The sequence below is a fragment of the Osmerus eperlanus genome, chromosome 22 (genome assembly GCF_963692335.1).
Source record: "Osmerus eperlanus chromosome 22, fOsmEpe2.1, whole genome shotgun sequence".
Lineage (NCBI taxonomy): Eukaryota > Metazoa > Chordata > Actinopteri > Osmeriformes > Osmeridae > Osmerus > Osmerus eperlanus.
The window spans coordinates 5,567,179-5,589,891 of record NC_085039.1 but is presented as its reverse complement, the minus strand read 5'-3'; the positions used below and the strand labels follow the sequence as shown (position 1 = coordinate 5,589,891).

General features: G+C 42.3%; 1 protein-coding gene across 1 annotated transcript; it reads right to left on the bottom strand.

The window, feature by feature from the left end:
- Positions 1-317: 317 nt before the first annotated feature.
- Positions 318-22,624, bottom strand: tpcn3 (two pore segment channel 3). The gene is made up of 20 exons (XM_062448873.1): positions 22,613-22,624; positions 22,144-22,308; positions 21,665-21,747; positions 21,416-21,530; positions 21,018-21,146; positions 19,999-20,115; positions 19,603-19,721; positions 18,816-18,917; positions 18,457-18,583; positions 18,068-18,272; positions 17,753-17,897; positions 9,477-9,662; positions 9,243-9,307; positions 3,517-3,604; positions 3,314-3,383; positions 2,089-2,308; positions 1,658-1,748; positions 1,314-1,427; positions 995-1,107; positions 318-692 (listed from the first exon to the last, which is right to left on the bottom strand). Exons 1-20 carry the CDS (start codon positions 22,622-22,624, stop codon positions 559-561), a joined length of 2,400 nt encoding a protein of 799 aa, XP_062304857.1. The 3' UTR covers positions 318-558.
- Between the last annotated feature and the right edge of the window lie 89 nt (positions 22,625-22,713).

Below are 22,713 nucleotides of genomic sequence, written 5' to 3'. Positions count from 1 at the left end.
GGCAGCAACACCGCCGCCTACCGAAAAGGAGTGGAGCTTTTCAACAGGCATCCCACAAATTATAGTTAAATCATGCCATGAATGCACACACCCGTCTCATAACAAAAATATTATAGAGCCGAGTCAAAAGTCTTCATCGATTTGTATTTTAGCAAGATTTTACTATTGCAACAAAGTTACCTCATCGGGAACTTCTGTTTTCTCAAAATCTCCTTCAAACTTACATGTAGTATTTTGTTTCATTTCCACTGATGAAAAAACTATTCTGATCCTGTTACATAGCTACAAGACACTTCAAGGTTCAAGATATTTACAAATCGAGATACTGACCGAGTTTAATAGGAAAGAGATAGATAACTAAATATCACATTGAGGAATATTACCCATTTACAGCTTATTGCATATAGAAACCTCTTAAAATATATTTAATAGTATTCATATCAAGTAGTTTATGTTACATATGGAATGATACATGATATATATAAGCAGCTATATTCATTTCAGTACAAAAGTGTAAAGTTACATAGAGTATTTGATTATTTCCCTTTTTCAGCATGGCTATACATAATCAAAGGAAGGGTTTGAGAAGTTCAGGTTTGATGGGTTGTTAGGATCCTCATCTTCTGCAAAGTCCTCAGGGCTCAAGTCTGCTTCAAACATCCTCTGTAACAAGCCATCCACAGTTTTGTATCCTGATGGAGAACAGACAATGAATGTCAGTACGATGAACTACCATCATCCAGTTAAGTTTACAACAAATGATCCTGTCTCATAGCTTCATAATGGCTTGTTGTTGCTGGTTATATCATGTGAAACAGAAAGCGCAGTCAGCTCTCAAAAGCTAGTTTTTGCAACTAATGAGGTATTTTTGTTGTGTGTGAGTAGTGTTATAAGCAAAAATGTAAATGAAATATTATTCAGACACATGCCAGTCACGTGATGCAAGGCTATGGGGAACACGGTAAACACAATGGGATTTTGGAGCTTATCTTACTCTTTGAGGCAATCTTAAACATGAGTGCCGGTTTGGCCTTCGTAGATTCTGAAGTACCCATGTCATTGTCATTTGTTTCCATTGCATCCACCAAGTTTTCATCTGGCCCGTCCCTAAGTGGAGAGAATCTTTTTTTATTCATTCATTGTTAAATGTTTTATGTTTAGTAAGTGCATTATGAATGAAATGAGTGTGTGAGAGTTGTTGTAAGCTTAACTACTAAGTAAAGTAATACATTAATCAAGTTGAAACATTAGCATTGGAAACAATAGAAATATTGGAACCTAGTCTAGGGCAATGAGATATCTGCAAAACATACTGTTCAACACCCAGCCCCAGTTCTTCAATTTTCTTTTCCAGCGACGTCTGCAGGTGGCTTTTGTCAACGGTGTATTCCACAAAGAAGGCCTCAAGTACAAAGGCGATGAAGATACTGTCAAGAAATTACATTCATTCAGCCAACTCGTCAGGATATCAAGACTCATGTTTTTATGAAAAGCAATTTGGCAAAGAGCGATTATTGCTCTTGTAATTTCAAAAGTGCAATATGGAAAAACACTAGCCCAAAATGATGGGTTTACCAATCTCCTGGTCTGTGTATATGTGAGATACTGTACATAAAAACTGCCCTTTTTAAGTGCTAGCAAATGTTTTTATTCTTACTTGATGATGATGATGACGACAACAATATGGAACAGGACAAAGAATATTCTGGCTGATACGTGAGTGACAGCAGTATACCCACTGCTCAATAGTGGAACCCCATTAAGGAACTGCAAATTAAGTTTTCACTGAGAACTGAATTTAACTTCATTAAAAGCATTTCACAGTTGTGAGTCTGATGTAGTTAAAATAAATGGTTACGATAACTTAGATGTCAACATTGTTTTCTAATTGGCATATTTCAACTATATGAGTCCGGTTATGTAAAACATTCTGACCATTCAATTTAGAAAAGCACAAAACAGACAACTGCTGATGGGTGAGAAAAAAAAAGGGTTGTCAGCGGACAGGCTAAACAGAATAACTTTAGCCGACCCGTTGTTTCTGACCCCATTTCCTATTTACAGATGTGAGTTTTAGAAAAAGGATATCATGCCACTGGTTGACCACAGTCAGCTCCAGCAGAAGAACAAAGGAAGAAATCACATTGTTGAAGTTGTTCTTGCAGTAGTTGTTCCTGGCAAACGCCGTGCCCTTGAGAAGGGGGTTCCCACAGTACTCCTTCTCAGGATCGGTGGAGTCTTCCGGAAAAAAATGGATTCTCCCTTTGAATAGTTCCATTCCCACCATGGCAAATATGTAGTAAACAACCTAAGAAACAAGAAGGAGGTATGATAGTTTTGTTTAGGCTTTTTTTTTTTTTTTTACTAGTGCACAGTGCCCATGATGCAATCGGTGATTAAGATGCCAGGGAAACACACAAATACAGAACTATAGATAGTGCACATGATAAAATTGGTGTCACACACAGATTCCTGGAATTATAGATGGGGCACAGTGCCCGCAATGATGTCGGTGACACACACATTTAGGGAATTATAGATAGATAGTTCAGTGCCCGTGATGCAGCTAGTGATGACAGTTCTTCTCAGTGGCTTTGGTACCTATATTTCTTGATCACAATTGAAATTCTCTGTCATCTCAGAAGTACGTGTTCAACTTACACATCTCCTAGTCACTTATGCACGTCATAAAAGCAATTTCTCATTATTTTAAACAAATTGCCAATGCTCTGGTACATTCATGCAAATGATTATGTAGCTTAAGGGGTGTTTGCTATGTTTATATTAACGTTTGAATTTTTCCTTTGTGCTATGGAATGCTGTAAAATAGTCTTGCATTTTCTGAATCGCATTCTCATAAATATGACATGACAACTGACCGAGGAGACAAAATTTGTATGCACTCTGGTGATTATAATGTGATAATTGATTTGGTGTTGAGAGTTTCGTGCACAGTTTTGTGCGCACAGCAAGCAAAACTTGTAGTAAATCATTTTGGGGAAATTCTTATCCAAACCACTGCACTCCATTAGATTATAAAAATGACACCTGGGAAATACGAACTTTGCAGAGTGCCCTAAAATCCCATTCACTCAGATAAACAGATACACACAGAGATTCCTCGCATTATTAGAGAGATGAAAAAGAGAGAGATGACCCAACAATCTTATGACCTCAGAGCTTCAGTTTAGCAGATTTATGAAGTCAGTAATTAAATGCAGCTCATACAAAACATCATAAAATAATTGACAACTGTGTAAGTCTAATGTTGCATATACACTTCTGTAATTACAATTAGACTCTAACCACTTACAACAATGAGCTGTCCAAATGTAAGTATAGTTGGCCCGATCTTGATGAGAGTGTTGATAATGGCACGGAACCTGTTTAGGAAGATAATAATATGAAGAAGGTTACAGCCTCACAGACTTAGGTTTAAGCATGGGGGCTATGATTGTTGGCAAAGATGTGGACATTCCAACTCTGAATATCTGCTCACAGACGTAAAGTTCTGACCTTTCGATGCTGTCCACAATCCGTATGAGCCTCAGCACCCTCAGGATGAAGACTATGTCCAGGATCTGACGGCTAGTGTACCCTCCAGCTGTGACAAGGCATGTTTACGTCAATGTGATAAATCCCAAAAAAGACATTTAATCTTCTAAGATGTTCTGAAATAGCATGCTGTGAGGCCATTAACAGGAGAGTTGTAATACAAGAAGACCATGCCAGAGTTTTTGAAATATACAAAATCAGGGTTAGAGTTGATTCACACCCCCCCCCCCCCCCCCCCCAAAACACCCAGTCAAATGCAAGCACAATACCTCTACCCCTATAAGCCAAATAAAGCTGAATATAGAATGTAACTTCACACCAAGGACCCCTTTAATAGCCAGGCTTGCCCATCACAACTACAGCGTCCACTAGAGGCAGAATAGCGTTAGGGAACAGCAGGGTTTATGGCCTACCTCACCTGGGGCCTCAAACGTTGCGTACCCACAAAAACCTTGCGTACGCTGGTTTTCACGCACACTTTGTGATGTATAAAGATTTACTTGACGTGAGAATGTGCGGACCGTCCGCAAAGTCTTGTCTGGCTCTGTAACATGGCGAATTCTAACTGAAAAGTGCTGAAACTCACCAACATTACAAAATAAAGTTTCCATGTTTTATGACGTTGACTATTCAAAAAACATAAAAAATAAAAGTTTGATCATTAATGTGGATGATCACATCAAAATGCCAAAACCCTAAACGGGAAATGCTATATAGCCTTCTGTGTAATCCGTCACCACTTAATAATTTCGGTTATACCATGGTCTGGGTGAATACTCGATTCTGATTGGCTGCAGGGGTGTCCATTATCGGGTGATAACGGACACCTACTACGTCATTGCAGCAAAACTGTATTTTCACCGTTCTAAATTATTCCGCTGGCTACATAGTATATGAGCCTGTACAAAGTGTCTGAAATAAGTAACCATAACAACAGGGACGGAGTAAAAGAGTCCATTTACTATTTTGAAAGACTTTAACAAGCTAACTTGTATTTACAACAATGAGTGACTTCAATATTTATCTTCATTGAAAAATGTTACTTTTCTGAATGTAGTGTGTCAGTGTCACGTAACCGCTAATCTCACATCCCATTCGCTATTCACCTCGCTAGTCAATCTACTGCAGACAGGCTGCGGCCAACACAACAGTAAAATCTAGATCTTCTTAAAAATCTAGATTTTATTTAGGGAAAATGACATGGCTCGATACCTGGCTAGTCATGTTGTTAAACATACTGTCAAATTATAATTACTGTTTGGAGAAAATGTCAACTTTGATGCGGTCATCTCACATCCATTTGCTATTCAACTCGCTCCACAGGCTGCGACCGTACTGTAGCCTAGTACTAGTATGGACGATACTTTGTTCGTGAAAATCTTGATATTGATTTTGGGACAGTGACATGGCTGGTTAGCTAGCAAATCTTATTGTCAAACATACTGTAAAATTATATTTACTGTTTGTCAACCGTACACAATGTTATTGCCTCTGAATCTTGCTAGCATAACGTTAGCTTTCGGGCTAATAGCTCAGCCAAGGGAAAGCCGGTGTTGGTTCTATGAGCTGAGCGGACTATAAAATATCAGAGTTGGCTAACGTTAAAAAAAAAAATATTTCTTTTACAAAACGCCTGAAAACATAAATTAATGTTTGTAAAAAAAAATTGTTGGCAAGTGACCATGGTATAAGCGGGATGATGCCCTTCGAGGTCGGACGGTTCACGCCTCCGCATCGTCCATTATCAGGTGATATTGGACACCTTGTCGGGCATTATCCCTTACTTAAAGATCCTGTAAAGTAAATTCCATGTTTTGCTTCTAAGTACATTATATACGTGTGAAATAAGTTCCTGAAAGCATGTGCAAAGCGCTAAAACTTTGTCGCACTGAAATGTGGAGTTAGACCGAAGAACAGTTTCTCTTCCGTTTTCAGATCAGGTTTTAATGGGCGGAGCCAAAAAATGCCCTATCTACATCATTTCGCCCTATCTACGTCAGATCACTGAATAGCTCCTCCTGTTGTACTGTTATTGTAGCCTACATCAGCTACATCAGCTACAGAACCCCGGACGTGTGTCCGGGGACACACGGCTTCTCTTGCAGCGTGGAGCCGTACCGAGCATCGCCCTCCCGGCCGTTCCTCCTCCGGTCGCACCTGGACAATCCACCGCTGCCAGCAGTTCATCACTCTGTTCTGTGTGCTTGTTATAATTATACTAGATAACTTTTCCAGAGGTATCTCTGCTATGAGTTAGTGCAAACCGCTAAATTGATATTAGGCTACTCGGTGTAGAATGATGGTATTTTGGTGAAATGGTAGCTAATGTGTTAGAAGTAGCCTAGTTGGAGAGCTCACTGTCTGCTGTCTCTGGTGTCCATTTTTACTGTTACAGCTCAGGGGATCATTTCATTTATATGCATCTGTACGTTTCACTCATTGAACAAATAAATACTAATTGGGTGTGCTTTGCCTTCGGCAAGGGCACAACCTTTGTTCTCTCACATATATATTTATTTATTATTATTTATTTTCGCCCCCCTAAGGATCAGTCAATATTTGGACTACATACACAACGGCGGTGTCAAAATGTTCGTCTTGGTAGCGATTGAGTTGCTTCTATTGGGATTTGCGTTCCGTTGCATGGTTTAAGTGGAAATTACGTTTTTGTGGCGAAAAGTGAAGCTAACGGTGGCTAACTTGCTAGCCACAGTCAAAGACGCTACTTACGTCACCAACGTCACGAAAACTCGCGTGACTACCTCTAGCAGAACATTAGTTTAGCAGCTCGTTAACTTCTGGGAGATAGCTAAGCTAACTGCTTTACTGCAAGGCAGCTGCAGAAACGCCACAAGCAAAGAGGCCAGGGTGATAACTATTTACTAATTTTACTTTGTGATATGACACACAATTGTGACGTGTAATGTACAATATAAGCTGATTTTATTAAGGAAGTACATCTACTTTCGGAAACAGTAGTCTACTATGTCACTGAAGTATTAGCATCATGACATTAGCCTCTGTTGCCCGGGCAACACATATTACAGTGGTCTATGATGCATCTGTTTTCAATCGTTAAAATAAACATTCCTCATGAATACATTTTCGTTGTAGGATTTATTATGACATTACATTACAAGTAAACGATTTGTGGGTGAAATTATCATTACCTGTGGTTTCAAACCAGTGTTGCTCACTGCAAGGCTGTAGCCTACGCGAGACACTACAAAAACATCTAGGTTACACAACTGTAGGAAGTCAAACGGCGACAGAACATGTTCGGCACTCCCCTTACTTAAATCAAAAGTCTAACTACTAACCTTAACTTCATTGCCACAGCCTAAACTTTGTCAATCTGTTCATGAAAATAATTAATTTCAGGCTAAACCGTACAACGGAACGTTAAATCAAATTCAACCAACGCAATCGCTACCAAGACGAACACAGCAGTAGTCTACTGTACTGTACAATTTACCGAGGCAGCTTCTCCACACAGGGCTATATCGCACTTGGCGTTGTTACTGACAATGATCGCTACCAGTGAGCTTTTTATGAAAGCGATTTTCCACTAAATAAATGTCAAGCTTGTTTACGTTTTTGGGGGCATATTTTCAGTTAGCAGATGGTACTGTTTGAATCGCGATTCCATCTTCTACTGCCGGTAACGTCGTAGAATAATCTTCAAAGGGGGTTCTTTATTCATGAATGAATGCAATATGAGTAGGCTAAATGCCTTCAAATATCACGAGAAGGGAAAAACTTAAAAGGACGTCATAGAGATTAGGTCAATTTTTACACAGGTCTTCCAAATCTATTCGTTTTGATTCAACGATGAGGCTGCCTCTTGCAGGGGAAATGAGAAGACATCTATTTCATTCTACACTTCACTCGTATTTTCAGTTGTAAATGAGCAGCAAAAAAATGCTTTTAAATCTATGTAATCTTTATAAATAATAAGTATGCATTTTTATATAAAATATACAGAAATATCAGTTGTAAAAATGTCATCCAAAAACGGACCCCTGTGCAACCGACGCAAGCAAGCACACCCTACAATTTCCCCAGAAATTGTACCCTCTCTAGTTCTATATGGTTTTGTTTGGCTTGACATAGCGTCTATTATCTGGGTCGGAGGTAGGCACTAGGCAGTGAGGGGCGGAGCTTCAGCTCCTTCAGGCGACACGCCCCCCCAGTCTCAAGCAGAGAAGACTGCTGGATTTTTCACGATTTCAAAGCCTAATTTAACATACTTGTCTGTGTTATTTTTTCATTTGAATTTGGATGGGTAGTTAATAACACATTATTCTGTGGTGTGGCAAACTTAAAACTCGTTTTCAGGTCCACTTTACAGGATCTTTAAACTTGAGGGTGTCAATCGAACGACAAAATCACTCAGGAAATGCATGTCACGCTAACCCTATTGCTGCCATGCTGTTATGATGCGCCACCACTCGTTTCTTCATTTAAAATTTTGCATTGGACCATTTCTTCTTAATTTCTGCCATGGTCCGGTTCTCTGAACCCACAGCATTTATGGCTCTATAATAATAATGATTTTATTTGTAATGCACTTTACATTTAGCTAAATCTCAAAGTGCTACAGGTTAAAAACAAGAAAGGGCGCAAATAGTGACAGTTTTCTCTCCGCCGACTTTCTTTTGTCGCTAATACCTGATGACAGGTCGCCAAACAGGATACATTTTATCGCCTCCACCTCTGTTGTCAGAACCTTGATCTCACAGTCACCGTATTTATTCGAATAAACGCTGCGGCGTTTAACGTTCATTTTTGGTGCAGCGTTTATTCGAGGGCGCCGTTTATTCGAAGAAATACGGTAATTCAGACAAAGAAATGACCTCAGGAGTGCATTTATAGTTCATCTGCATATTCATTTATGGGAGGAGGCCAGGCGGGGTCAGTGGTTCGTTCACCACTCGCGGTCAATCTCACGTTGATTGTGATTTATAGGAAAGGTGCGCAGGACCTGGCGTACGACCGGTTTTATACATACATTTACATTTAGTCATTTAGCAGACGCTCTTATCCAGAGCGACTTACAGTAAGTACAGGGACATTCCCCCGAGGCAAGTAGGGTGAAGTGCCTTGCCCAAGGACACAACTTCAGTTGGCATGACCGGGAATTGAACTGGCAACCTTCGGATTACTAGCCCGATTCCCTCACCGCTCAGCCAACTGACTCCCCTCACATACATAATATTTCTGTGTGTAGGTACTTTGAGTTTTGGCCGTACGCCATCTTCTGGTATGAAAGCTGCGCAATCCTTTATACATGAGGCCCCAGGAGAAGTGTGCTCATTCCAAACCTACATTTCCTCACATTATAAATCTCCTACACCCATCTGAAGGGATTAGATAATATTATAAATGGTAACATTGAAGTTCTTCGCTTTAATACACGGTATGCCCTTATGAAGTTGAAATTTAAGTTTATAAATTAAGCTTGGCTTTACTATATTGTTGGGCAAAATCAATGGGAAATAAGTTATGGGGAAAAAAACAATTGTTTTTGTAGAAATGACAAAACTTTGAGTTGACAAAGATCCAGTTTTTTTTACTTCAACTGTGGTACAATATGATAACTTTCCTGTCACAGTGTTCAGAACTAAAAAGTCATCACTTTGTGTGTAATCCTCACAAATGATGACAATGACAAACAGAGTACTCACATGACTTTACGGCTGAATTGATGATCGTAGCAACCAATGCAGAGATGACGATGATGGTGTCAAACCTGTATCAGTTAGAGTATGCTAAATCAACCACAATTTACCATGTCTTTTCACATGTTTATAAATGAACATGAACAATAATGGCATAGATAGATAACCTATCATACATAACTTTCTAAATGCAATTCAATTGTAAAACAACACATTTCATACAATGTCTCGAGTTCTCACCAGTTCCAGAACTGATGTCTAGAGAAGAAGGCGCGGGGCTCAAAGGTATAGAGTTTGAGGAGGATCTCCAGAAGGTAAAGAGCCAGGAACCCCCACTCTGCGTTGGATATCAGCGGGTTTCCCTCATCCAGACCGATGAATATGGCATTTACCAGGATGATCAGGTCATAAGTGTAAATAAACACCCTGTGTGGAAAAAACACGTAAGGTCAGCATGTATGAGGACATGCTCACACAAGTAGATTTACATTTATTATTTTAGCAGACACATTTATCCAATTCAATTCAACTTTATTTCGCCATACAGATACTAGGAATTAGGGCTGTCCCCACTCAGTCAACTAGTCGATTTTCTGGTCGATATGCTCTTGGTCGATTAAGATTTTTTTAGTCGAGCTTCCATATGGCAGTGTGAGATCTGAATCCCGCTTGTGTCATCATTGCTGAATTAACGAAATGTTCTACAGAAATTGTAGATTATATTATTTAAGACAAATAAAGCAACTCTAAAAATATATAATTTAAAAGAAAAGGTGTTACTGCTTTCCTATGGAAGCAAATTGTTACCAAAATTCAAATGAAAATGCATTTCCAGAAATGCATTTGCATTTTAAGAATGTGGCTGCATTATTTGACTCATAAATGAAATTAGTAATCAATCATCCTATTTGCATTTAAATTTTCTTCTTCAAGAGTGCTCAATCTTTCACTTAATTAAAATGAAAAAGAAATAGACATTTGAGATTTAATTTTCAAAACATGCCCCAGCAAATAGATACCAAAATTCAATTTGAAATGTAAAATTTGAAAATTAAAATGCATTTCCAGAAATGCATTTTCATTTTAAGAACGTGGCTGCAAAATCGTGACCACAATTCAAATTCAAATGAATTTCCAGAAATGCATTTTCATTTTAAGAACGTGGCTGTAAAATTGTGACCACAATTCAAATTCAAATGCATTTGCAGAAATGCAAAATGAACGAAAAAGCATTCTGAGCGGCGCAGCAGAGTGACGTCAGTAGCCGCTCTTCTTTAGCTCCCTGCTGACCGAGCTATCCATCTTGTTCGGTAGGGGGCGGTGTGCACATCTGCATTGCATTACGTTGCAAATGTGCCGGGAAATTGATTGAATGGCCGGGTCTTTAGAGCAGCGTTCCCCAACCGGTGCCCACCGGTCCGCGGACCGGTAACGGTCCGTGGGTCATTTCGTACCAGGCCGCACAAAAAATAATTAATAACATTATTTCCTTTTAATTGATTATCAGAGTCTGAAAGACGTTTTATTCTGAAAAATGACCTGATTCTCTCCTTCTCCGCGGGCCTTTTCCCCTGAGCAAAAAAGCTCTGCAAAGACGTGTGTTTACTCATTTTTTAGCAAGTTTGTGGGCTTTATTGAACGGTATCATGTGCGTCTCTTCCTCTTGACAAGTGATAGTTACCACTCAATGAAGCCTGTTTGAGACAACAACTCTATCGGTGTTTTGGATGAAGGCTATCCTGAGATCGCCACTAAAGCACTGAAAACCCTGCTTCCATTTCCAACATCAAGCGGGATTTTCTGCCGTGACAGCAATCAAACTAAATTTTGGAATAGGCCTGAACTGGATATAAGGAACGCACTTCGGGTGTCACTGTCGTAGCTTATAGTCACACACAACAGTGGGACTGACACATCGAAAGCTAGCTAGTAACAATATAACGATGGAAAACCAGGCTAAGAAACTTAAAGATGGGTCAATTGAAAAAACGGCTGTTTATTTTACATAAAACTCAAAAAACAATTTTTCGCTCAAATCAGATAAACTATTTTTCTCGCGCGCTCCGCGCGCTCGCATTAGGTGTGGAAGTCACTAACTAGGATCACATCAAACCCAGAATGTACATGCATTAGCAGCGCAGCTGTCCAGGGCCTATCTTTCCTCCCAGTCCGTTCTGCCGGTCCGTGAAAATATGTCTTACATGAAAGCGGTCCGTGGCGCAAAAAAGGTTGGGGACCGCTGCTTTAGAGGACGCATCACAGACCATGGCGCTCCCTCAAATTGTGCAAACACTGTTAGAATTAGCTGAACAGGTAGACTCTAATAATATATCTGAGTCTGATGCCTGTGACCGAGTAGAACAAGTCATAGAGAGCTTGGCTGCATACTCTGCCGTCACAGATTTACACATTAATAGTAGCTCTGCCACTGTTTTATTCATTGTTTGACATCAAGTTGCTCAGTCTGTGATGCGTCCTCTAAAGACCCGGCAATTCAATCAATTTCCCGGCACATTTGCAATGTAATGCAATGCAGATGTGCACACCGCTCCCTACCGAACAAGATGGGTAGCTCGGTCAGCAGGGAGCTGAAGAAGAGCGGCTACTGACGTCACTCTGCTGCGCTGCTCAGAATGCTTTTTCGTTCATTTTGCATTTCTGCAAATGCATTTGAATTTGAATTGTGGTCACGATTTTACAGCCATGTTCTTAAAATGAAAATGCATTTCTGGAAATGCATTTGAATTTGAATTGTGGTCACGATTTTGCAGCCACGTTCTTAAAATAAAAATGCATTTCTGGAAATGCATTTGAATTTGAATTGTGGTCACGATTTTTCAGCCACGTTCTTGAAATTGTTCTTTGAATTGTGGTCACGATTTTGCAGCCACGTTCTTAAAATGAAAATGCATATCTGGAAATGCATTTTAATTTTCAAATGTTACATTTCAAATTGAATTTTGGTATCTATTTGCTGGGGCATGTTTTGAAAATGAAATCTCAAATGTCTATTTATTTTTCATTTTAATTAAGTCAAAGATTGAGCACTTTCGAAGAAGAAAATTAAAATGCAAATAGGATGATTGATTACTAATTTCATTTATGAGTCAAATAATGCAGCCACATTCTTAAAATGCAAATGCATTTCTGGAAATGCATTTGCATTTGAATTTTGGTAACGATTTGCTTCCATACTTTCCCTTTCGTTAATCTGCGCTTTGTTTTGGTATTTTGCACAAGGCACGAGCACAATTGGCTGCCGAATTACAAACTCTGCCATAGCTTACTTTGTCGGTGTTATTAGTCAAAATGGCAAATAAATCTGTGGTAAGGCAGCATTTAATTAAAGTCCATTTACAAAGTACCGGGTGACTCGAAAAACGTTGAATGCAAACAACGATTTTTCATAGTTCAACGTCGAATATGATGTATAGCTTTCCATCTGAAAAACGTAAGTTGGCCTAGCCCTACTTCGCTCATGCTAACGCGCTGGGTTGAAAAATGAATGCCTATTATAAGAATCACATCCAAATCGAATGACATTATCTTCTCCGGCCAAGACAACAAAATCTTTCTCTGTTGCACCGTTCCCCACTCAGCTTCTGCGTAAGTTCGCATGCTGCAAGTTTTCAGGCAGTGATAAGCGCGCTCTGATGATTTGCATGTTAAACACACAATATTTTAAATTTGTAGTACATTGTAAGAGATACTAAATACCATCGGCATTCGGTTACAACAGGACTGGTGATACGAGTCTTATTATTAGTAGGCTATTAGTGGCTGAATCTGCAATGTCCAGCAGCCATTGAGTCAGATCGGGAAAATGTTTGTACGTTTTTTTGTAAACGTACAAAAAAAGTGACTCCCTGAGTCACCACCTTACCGCGGTGGAGGGTTTTGCGTGTCCTAATGATCCTGGAAGCTATGTTGTCGGGGGCTTTATGCCCCTGGTAGGGTCACCCAAGGCAAACAGGTTCCAGGCGAAGGATCAGACAAAGCTTGGCTCAAAAACTACCATGAAGAAAAATAACAATGGTTCTCAGTTGCCCCTGCCCGGAAGCGGGTCACCGGGGCCCCCCCCTGGAGCCAGGCCCGGGGGTGGGGCTCGATGGCGAGCACCTGGTGGCCGGGCCTTTTCCCATGGGGCCCGGTCGGGCACAGCCCGAAGAGACAACGTGGGACCCCCTTCCAGTGGGCTCACCATCCGCAGGAGGGGTCATGGGGGTCGGGTGCAGTGCGAGACGGGCGGCGGCCGAAGGCGGGGGCCTTGGCGGTCCGATCCTCGGCTGCAGAAGCTAGCTCTAGGGACATGGAACGTCACCTCGCTGGCGGGAAAGGAGCCGGAGCTGGTGCGCGAGGTAGAGAAGTTCCGGCTAGATATAGTCGGCCTCGCCTCGACGCACAGCATCGGCTCCGGAACCAGTCTCCTTGAGAGGGGCTGGACTCTCTTCCACTCTGGAGTTGCCCTCGGTGAGAGGCATCGAGCTGGGGTGGGAATACTTGTTTCCCCTCGGTTCGGCGCCTGTACGTTGGGGTTCACCCCGGTGGACGAGAGGGTAGCCTCCCTCCGCCTTCGGGTGGGGGGACGGGTCCTCACTGTTGTTTGTGCTTATGCACCAAATGGCAGTGCAGAGTACCCACCCTTTTTGGAGTCTCTGGGAGGGGTGCTGGAAAGCGCTCCTCCCGGAGATTCCCTCGTCCTCCTGGGGGACTTCAATGCTCATGTGGGCAATGACAGTGAGACCTGGAGGGGCGTGATTGGGAGGAATGGCCCCCCCAATCTGAACCCGAGCGGTGTTTTGTTGTTGGACTTCTGTGCTAGACACGGCTTGTCCATAACGAACACCATGTTCAAGCATAAGGGTGTTCATATGTGCACTTGGCACCAGGACACCCGAGGTCTCAGTTCGATGATAGACTTTGTAGTCGTGTCGTCGGATCTGAGGCCGAATGTCTTGGACACTCGGGTGAGGAGAGGGGCAGAGCTGTCAACTGATCACCACCTGGTGGTGAGTTGGCTACGATGGTGGGGGAAGACGCCGGTCAGGCCTGGCAGGCCCAAACGTAATGTGAGGGTCTGCTGGGAACGGCTGGCAGAATCCCCTGTCAGAAGGAGCTTCAACTCCCACCTCCGGGAGAGCTTCGACCATGTCTCGGGGGAGGCCGGGGACATTGAGTCCGAATGGGCCATGTTCCGGGCCTCCATTGTTGAGGCGGCTGACCGGAGCTGCGGACGCAAGGCGGTCGGTGCACGTCGCGGCGGTAACCCTCGGACTCGGTGGTGGACGCCGGAGGTGAGGGAAGCCGTCAAGCTGAAGAAGGAGGCCTATCGGACTTTGTTGGCTGGTAGGACTCCATAGGCAGCTGATGTGTACCGGCAGGCCAAGCGGAACGCGGCTTTGGCGGTCGCGGAGGCAAAAACCCGGGCGTGGGAGGAGTTCGGCGAGGCCATGGAGAATGACTTCCGAACGGCTTCGAAAAGGTTCTGGACCACCATCCGGCGACTCAGGAGGGGGAAGCAGTGCACTGTCAACGCTGTATATGGTGGGGATGGTGCGCTGCTGACCTCGATGGGGGACGTCCTGGATCGGTGGAAGGAATACTTTGAAGACCTCCTTAATCCCACCAACATGCGTTCCGACGTGGAGGCAGAGTCTGGGGACATTGGGGGGGGCCCTTCTATCTCTGGGGCTGAGGTCGCCGAGGTGGTTGAAAAGCTCCGCGGTGGCAAGGTCCCTGGGGTGGATGAGGTCCGCCCGGAGTTCCTTAAGGCTCTGGATGTTGTAGGGCTGTCTTGGTTGGCACGACTCTGCAACATCGCGTGGACATCAGGGACAGTGCCTCTGGACTGGCAGACCGGGGTGGTGGTTCCCCTCTTTAAAAAGGGGGACCGGAGGGTGTGCTCCAACTTTAGGGGGATCACACTCCTCAGCCTCCCTGGGAAAGTCTATTCAGGGGTGCTGGAGAGGAGGGTCCGTCGGATTGTCGAACCTTGGATTCAGGAGGAGCAATGTGGTTTTCGTCCTGGCCGTGGAACTGTGGACCAGCTCTATACCCTCGGCAGGGTTCTGGAGGGTGCATGGGAGTTCGCCCAACCAGTCTACACATGTTTTGTGGATTTGGAAAAGGCGTTCGACCGTGTCCCTCGGGGGCTCATGTGGGGGGTGCTCCGGGAGTACGGGGTACCGGACTCCCTGATCGGGGCTGTTCGGTCCCTGTACGACCGGTGCCAGAGTTTGGTCCGCATTGCCGGTAGTAAGTCGAACTTGTTCCCGGTGAGGGTTGGACTCCGCCAGGGCTGCCCTTTGTCACCGATTCTGTTCATAACTTATATGGACAGAATTTCTAGGCGCAGCCAGGGCGTTGAGGGGGTCCGGTTTGGGGACCTCAGGATCGGGTCGCTGCTTTTTGCGGATGATGTGGTCCTGTTGGCTTCATCGGGCCGTGACCTCCAGCTCTCACTGGAGCGGTTCGCAACCGAATGCGAAGCGGCTGGGATGGGAATCAGCACCTCCAAATCTGAGGCCATGGTTATCGACCGGAAAAAGGTGGAGTGCAATCTCCGGGTCGGGGAGGAGATCTTGTCCCAAGCGGAGGAGTTCAAGTATCTCGGGGTCTTGTTCACGAGTGAGGGAAGGATGGAGCGCGAGATCGACAGGCGGATCGGTGCGGCGTCCGCAGTGATGCGGGCTCTGCATCGGTTTGTTGTGGTGAAGAAGGAGCTGAGTCGAAAGGCGAAGCTCTCTATTTACCAGTCGATCTACGTTCCTACCCTCACCTATGGTCACGAACTGTGGGTAGTGACCGAAAGAACGAGATCGCGAATACAAGCGGCCGAAATGAGTTTTCTCCGCAGGGTGTCCGGGCTCTCCCTTAGAGATAGGGTGAGAAGCTTGGTCATCCGGGAGGGGCTCAGAGTAGAACCGCTGCTCCTCCGCGTCGAGAGGGGCCAGTTGAGGTGGCTCGGGCATCTGATAAGGATGCCTCCTGGACGCCTCCCTGGTGAGGTGTTCTGGGCACGTCCCACTGGGAAGAGGCCCCGGGGAAGACCCAGGACACGCTGGAGGGACTATGTCTCTCGGCTGGCCTGGGAACGCCTCGGGGTCCCCCAGGAAGAGCTGGTGGAAGTGGCCGGGGAGAGGAAAGTCTGGGCCTCCCTGCTTAGGTTGCTGCCCCCGCGACCCGACCCCCGGACAAGTGGAAGATGATGGATGGATGGATGGATGGATGGACGTTTTTTTGTGTGTGGAAAAAAAAGCGTTTCAAATTTCAATTAGTCGATTTTCAGACGTTTTAGTCGAGTCTTGGTCGACCAAAGAAAATCTTAGTCGGGGACAGCCCTACTAGGAATTTGATTTGGTATTCTCCATGCAGGCTATAACTCCTGCACGAGATCTCCACGGCAGCTACACAAGCGCTGCTATCCAAAGTCACTTACAAAGTGTGCATTGAATCTGCAGGAGGTGTGTGACTTGAACCCTTTATACCTTGTACCGATTTAGGCTGAGGAGGATTCAAACCCACAATGTCACCATTTAGTGTGTGTATTACAGGTGGGTACAAAACACATTGCAGGAATAACAACTTATCACACTGAGGCCTGAGCCACCTATAAACACTTACTGGCATGCATTATAGTGCCCGCCCACCCACCCATGCACACAAGCACCCATCCTACACTCACAAATGAATATGTTTACACAAAGTAATGTGTGGGGTTGAGGGTGGGAGTGTCCATGTCTGTGTGTACATTTTTAGATCAATAGGATAGAGAAAAGCCAATCAAAAGCCTAAGGTTTTTGAAGAAAAACATATTAATAAAAAAATATAACAAATTGCTTAACTACAATAAAGAATTTAAACGCAATTAGCCCAACTGCAATTGGGCCCAATGGCCAAATGAAACTGAACCACAATGAAACAACCACAGAGGCACGCATTATTCTCTAGTCCCTCACACCAATTACTTCCTCCAGTATTTTTTAGTTTGAATAAAATGTCAAACTCAACATTGGACCAACGTGATTAGTTCAAAGGCATAAAAACTGCCCTCCACATGCTTCACACAGACAAAAGCAGTGTGACCCCCGGACAGCCATGTTCTAGCCAGGCTATATTTAGAGGCTTGAATGTAATGAGTCACGCTGGAAGGTTTATAAGTCACATCTTTTATAACCTTTATGAAAGTAAAAAACATTCTACAACTCACCCAAGGTCATAAAGTGCCTACAAGGCTCATTGCAAAGGCAATAAAGGACTTTTTAATGTTGCTATGGGAATTGCAAAAAAAAACCTAAGTCCATACTGATCACAAATCATGTCTAAGTTCAGTAAATGGTTTCAAAGCAAACTATGGTTGCCCTCTGAAAGCACCAATTAGAGAAGCCATGAACTAAATTAATCCAATCTCAACTTGCTATAAAGTATTTACCATATTGCTCCCATTTGTCAAATCACTGGGCCCCCCACCCACCCCAGTTTGATCAGGGTTAGGAAAGACCTCGAGCAAGCCATACCGGTGCTGGACCATGCGAAGCAGCAGGCGGCTGGGAGAGGAGAGGTAGAGGGAGGGCATCCAAGTCTCTAGGGGATGGGGCCTAGACTTCACGGTGATAACCTGGATATTGAGCAGGTCTGCCAGCTGGACAAACATCACTTTGCCTGGGAATTTATAAATTTCACAAATTTTACTAAGACACATGTAGTGTGTTATAGTGTCCAATCTACAAACCAAGCAAATATATTTCCTCTTTTGTCCTTTATGTTGCTTTGTATTATGTAATCAATTTAAATGCATAAGTCACACGTTACTGAAGGTCACAACTACTGACCTATGCAGCCTTGGTTGCCGTCATCACAGACATTCCAGAGAAGCTCCCTGTGGGCGTTGCTGATATCCGGCTGGACCAATCGTACGAGCTGGTTCCAGCAGGCCTGAGTCACCACTGGCTCCTCCTCCCCCTGTCTCTCCTGCAGCTGCCCAAACGCTCGCACCATCTTGTGTCTTTTGGTCCTGACCAGCTGCCGTACCTCTTCCTGTAGACAGACAATGGTAGAGAGCCGGTTGGTGTGTTTTATGACATTGTCAAGCATTAAACATGTGTTTAGTTTGCTGACTTCCTCAAACAGTCTGTAAATCGTTCAGCAGCCACATCAGCATCAATTAAAGAATCATGTTCTCCAGAGAAGCAAGCAAACCAAATTAGAGTGTGCACTTTACCTTTAGGTACTTCTTGTAGTTGTTGTAAACGACCGCCAAGAAGACAGACATGAAGATGTAGGTGTTGATGAGGATGTAGAGAATAAAGAAAACAGCAAAGAGAACATGGGAGTTGTATGCTGGCATCCTATGAAGTAAACAAGAAGGAAATATTAGTGTTTTAAAATGTTACACAGACACAATATAACTAAATGGCAGATAAACAGATTTACTTGTAGGTTATATAATTTCTAATTTTATAGACATTCATGTACATTCAACACTCTTTCACAATGTACTGTAGCTGTGTCCTGTTTTGTCAAAGCAATATTGTCATAAAGAAACCGTCAGCAAGACACTGAAAATCCATAAACACTCACATGACGTCAGGACTGTTGGCGGTGGTGACAAGCACGTAAAGATCAAAGACGATCTCTAGATAGTTGGTGAAATAGGAGCTTCCTTCAATTGTTTTCAAGTCCCTGGAGAGACAAGTGGGAGCAGATGATCTGGTTTACATCAACTGCAACAATGATAACGCTGCTTTTTCCCCTGCAACTGACCATCTGCAGCAGATGTTAAGAACTGGTCCAGGGTCAGATTCCACTGATCTGATCCTGCTCATGACTGTCTGATGAACTACAATTGGATCAAGATCCGTGTCTAGCTAAATGTTTTATAGAAAAGTGTGCAATGTACTTTTATTCATATTATTATTTTTTTACACACAATTTTAGTCATTGGGCAGCCACTCTGAACTCTTGGTAGTGTTGTAGGGGAGTGCCGCTTTCTATTGGACTATGGAGACGTTGTTGTTTGTAATTTTATTTTAAATGGGTCTTGGCTCAACAATGTCATTGCACATGCACTCAGAGGTTTAACATACTGATGCACATTAGATATTTCAGTATTTAGTTTTTAATGTGAACAAAAAGGTACAGAAGAACTGGTCTTCACTTCTTTAATATGGGGCATTATATGTATATTAGTGAGACTAACACTTATTTAATCCATAATAATCATTCGTTTAATTCAGGTAAACATTAAAATGTTGACAATTTCAGCACAATTCTGCATTTAAAATAGGAGTACTAAAAGATACACAAAGTTATGGTATGAATAACATCATTACATCACACAAAAATCATTGTAGAATTGCAGACTTACCTTTTCCCAAACAGTTTAAGAGCCATGAGAGAAAACATCAAAAGACTGAACATGAAGAGCAGGAAGACATACAGGATCTGTGGCAAGGCATTTCGGATGCTTCTGAAAGCTCTGCGAAGCTGAAAGGAAAAGAGGAAGGTAGAGAGTAATAAAAGATAAGCAACACAAAATAATAAATTCATGAATAGTTTAGAAACTAAGCAATTGAGACAAATACATGTCCTCATACTGTACAATTACTACAAATATAATATCAAATACTAATAATTAAATATACAAACTAATTTTATTGTGTGCCACATAAATCATTGAGTTATTCTGTTTTGCCTTGAGAAATAAGCTTTGGGACAACCTTACAACAACCCAAGCCAGTGGAAGATTGTCAATGATTATTACCTGTCGTCCTTCAGTTACATTGACCAGAAGGAGGGGTCTCATAACTCTGGACCATCTGACAGCATGAAAGTTTGAAGATTTCAGTGCTCCGTAGATAACCATGTCAAGCATGGTAAGCTGAGAGGGGAGACGGTGGAGGGGAGAATGAAAGGTTTACAGTCAATACACTGTATGGCTTTCTTTAGAAATTGAAGGATTCAAAATGGTGGTAGATGATACATAGTAGATATTGCATTTAGGAAATTGCCTAAAATGAAAAGCTTTTGAAATACTATACAATCTAAACACAATAAATCTGTGAATGCCAGTGCTCCACAACTGTCCTCTGACACGTAATCTTTCTTTTACAACAAACACATACAGTAAGCCACAGTCATACTATTGGCAGCTACCATTATCTGAGAATCTGCAGTGGCAAGCAACACAGTACCATTAACCTGCAAGCACTACCATTTGACTTCAAAAATACTTAGTCCCTCTTTCAGAGTAACAGAATTCAGAGTAAAAGTAATTTGCTAACAAAGAGAAAAGAATTGGAAACGCTGACTCAGGGAAAACGTAGGCTAAAGGTTACTTCACAACAATGTGCTAAGCACTCCTCAGAACATTATCATACATGTTTAATATTTACTTCAAACACCCCATGCTGACAGCAAGTATTTGCAGTAATGGTGAAAAAAACTAACACTTGAGGAAAGTCTTACTGTTACTGCTTTTTCTTACTAAAATGTATTGGCACATTTAAATCAAACCTGGGTCAACTATTTGAAGACATTTTGGTGCAACTGATGTAGCTCACAGTTTTGTTGCAGTGGGTAAGCCAAATCGGTAGTTGCAAATACGAATTGACCCTGTACTGTTTCAAAAGCATATAATATACAATGATACAATGGATAATAAATGTTGTATATATTTGCTATGCTCCATCTACCAGGGCAAATGTCAGCACCCATACAGTAATGCCAAGTTTAACCTACTTAATAGTTTTAATCTGAATTGCTCTTGCAAAAAAATACTACCAAAATGATGACTATGATGCAGATGTTCTTGGGGTCTTTCCAAAACTTTTGCCAGGGAATGACTTTGGCATAGTGGACAAGACGAGCTGTAAAAGCCAAGAGACAGACAAGCTCGACCACCATGGTCACCTGTGGGCAGACAAAAGGAAAGCAAACATGATTTCTTTCTGTTTGTCTAATTGTAAACCTGACAGATACATAGTGGAGGCTTGTAGGCTAGCTAACTCCCCCAGGAATATTTCCAACTTCCCCATACAATCATGAATTGTATTCAAACTCAGTCACAACAGAAACATGCTCAAATTAGACAGATATTTATCTTAATTACTATTTAAAACCTGTTTGTTCAAAGGATTGGTTATGGTAAGTGCTATGTATACAACATGATTACACTGTACCCATATTGGTACATGAATGACAGCAGGGTCCTCAAAGACAGCCAAAGACAGGTCAACAACAATGAAGGTGTAAACCAAAACCTGGAAGCCCCAGTGGTTATACAGCATGTACAGCCTGTGAAAGAACACACAAAAAATCCAACTAGTTATGTTAGTTTTCATAACTAATAATGAAGTGTATGCTATTTAACCCCCACAAGATATGAAACAAAATTGAAATTGATGCGGCTCTAAGAAAAGCTTCCCTACCTCACAGCTTGGGGTGTTGTGTCAAAAAAAATGTTTCTGTTGTACTGAGCATCCGAAACATAAACAGCGGCCAGGTCAAAATCCTGTCACAGGAGATAGAAAGAGGACATGTTTGATTTGCGTTTATGTCAGATGCATTGTGTAAGATGCATAATATCAGCAAATACAAATATTATGGTTAAAGCCATCATTGAGCAATATTTTGTGTTTCAGAAAATGTTAATAGCTGGTGAATTTATGCACTCACAAATCGGATGTAATTAAAAACAAGGTATGATAATTTATCACACAGGATGACGTTTCCAGCAGGTTCCGTAAGAGTAAGCTATGCGCGTGACTTATCTGCCAAAAGTTTTAATGCAAATCTCAGACTTGATACACACTACCACCACATTTTTTTCTCAGATTCGCCTTTTCATTTAGTACTGAGACTTTGTGACGGAGTGAACGCCAGCAATTGATACAATTGCATCACTTACATCCTTTGTTTTTCCATTCAAGTTTTCAGAGGTATTTCTGCCGTTCGATAATCCCATGACGTGTTGTGGAGCTTCTTCTTGTGCATCTTTGTCTTTTCCTGACTGAGACATTGTTTGAAGCGAAAAACTGTTCTTACTAGTGTCTTTTTCACTTCTTTCATATAGCTAAACGATTCACTCAAAACGAACACGATATCCCTGTTCCCGAGAAGGAAGATCGTCTCTAAAATTCCAACTGTTTTCGCTCAGTCAGCTGCACCCGTTATATTCCTCTTGATGAATTACATACATTACTAACGGATTGGCCACAACTTTAGCATTATTTCCTATAGATCAAAAAGGCACATATCATTCCCAAGTGATTCCCAAATTCTTCTGAAATGCAATGCCATGATTTTTGTGCAGTCATGTGACAGAAATCTAGCGGAAATGGCAATGGAGAGAAAAGCTGGAAGGAAACTTTTATGACCTGACTTGGCATTATGTTTCTACAACACACAATTCAGTTAATAGAACGTATTCTATGCATACAACCTAGTTGCATTAAAAACACCAAGACAATAAACAATC

Bases quoted from the DNA above. Each gene is read 5' to 3' on its own strand.
- tpcn3 (XM_062448873.1), bottom strand. The intron at 20,116-21,017 runs GTAGTATTTTTT...CTCCCCTCTCAG, and splicing joins GCATCATAGTCATCATTTTG to CTTACCATGCTTGACATGGT. The intron at 2,309-3,313 runs GTAAGTGGTTAG...CTTGTTTCTTAG, and splicing joins CATTTGGACAGCTCATTGTT to GTTGTTTACTACATATTTGC.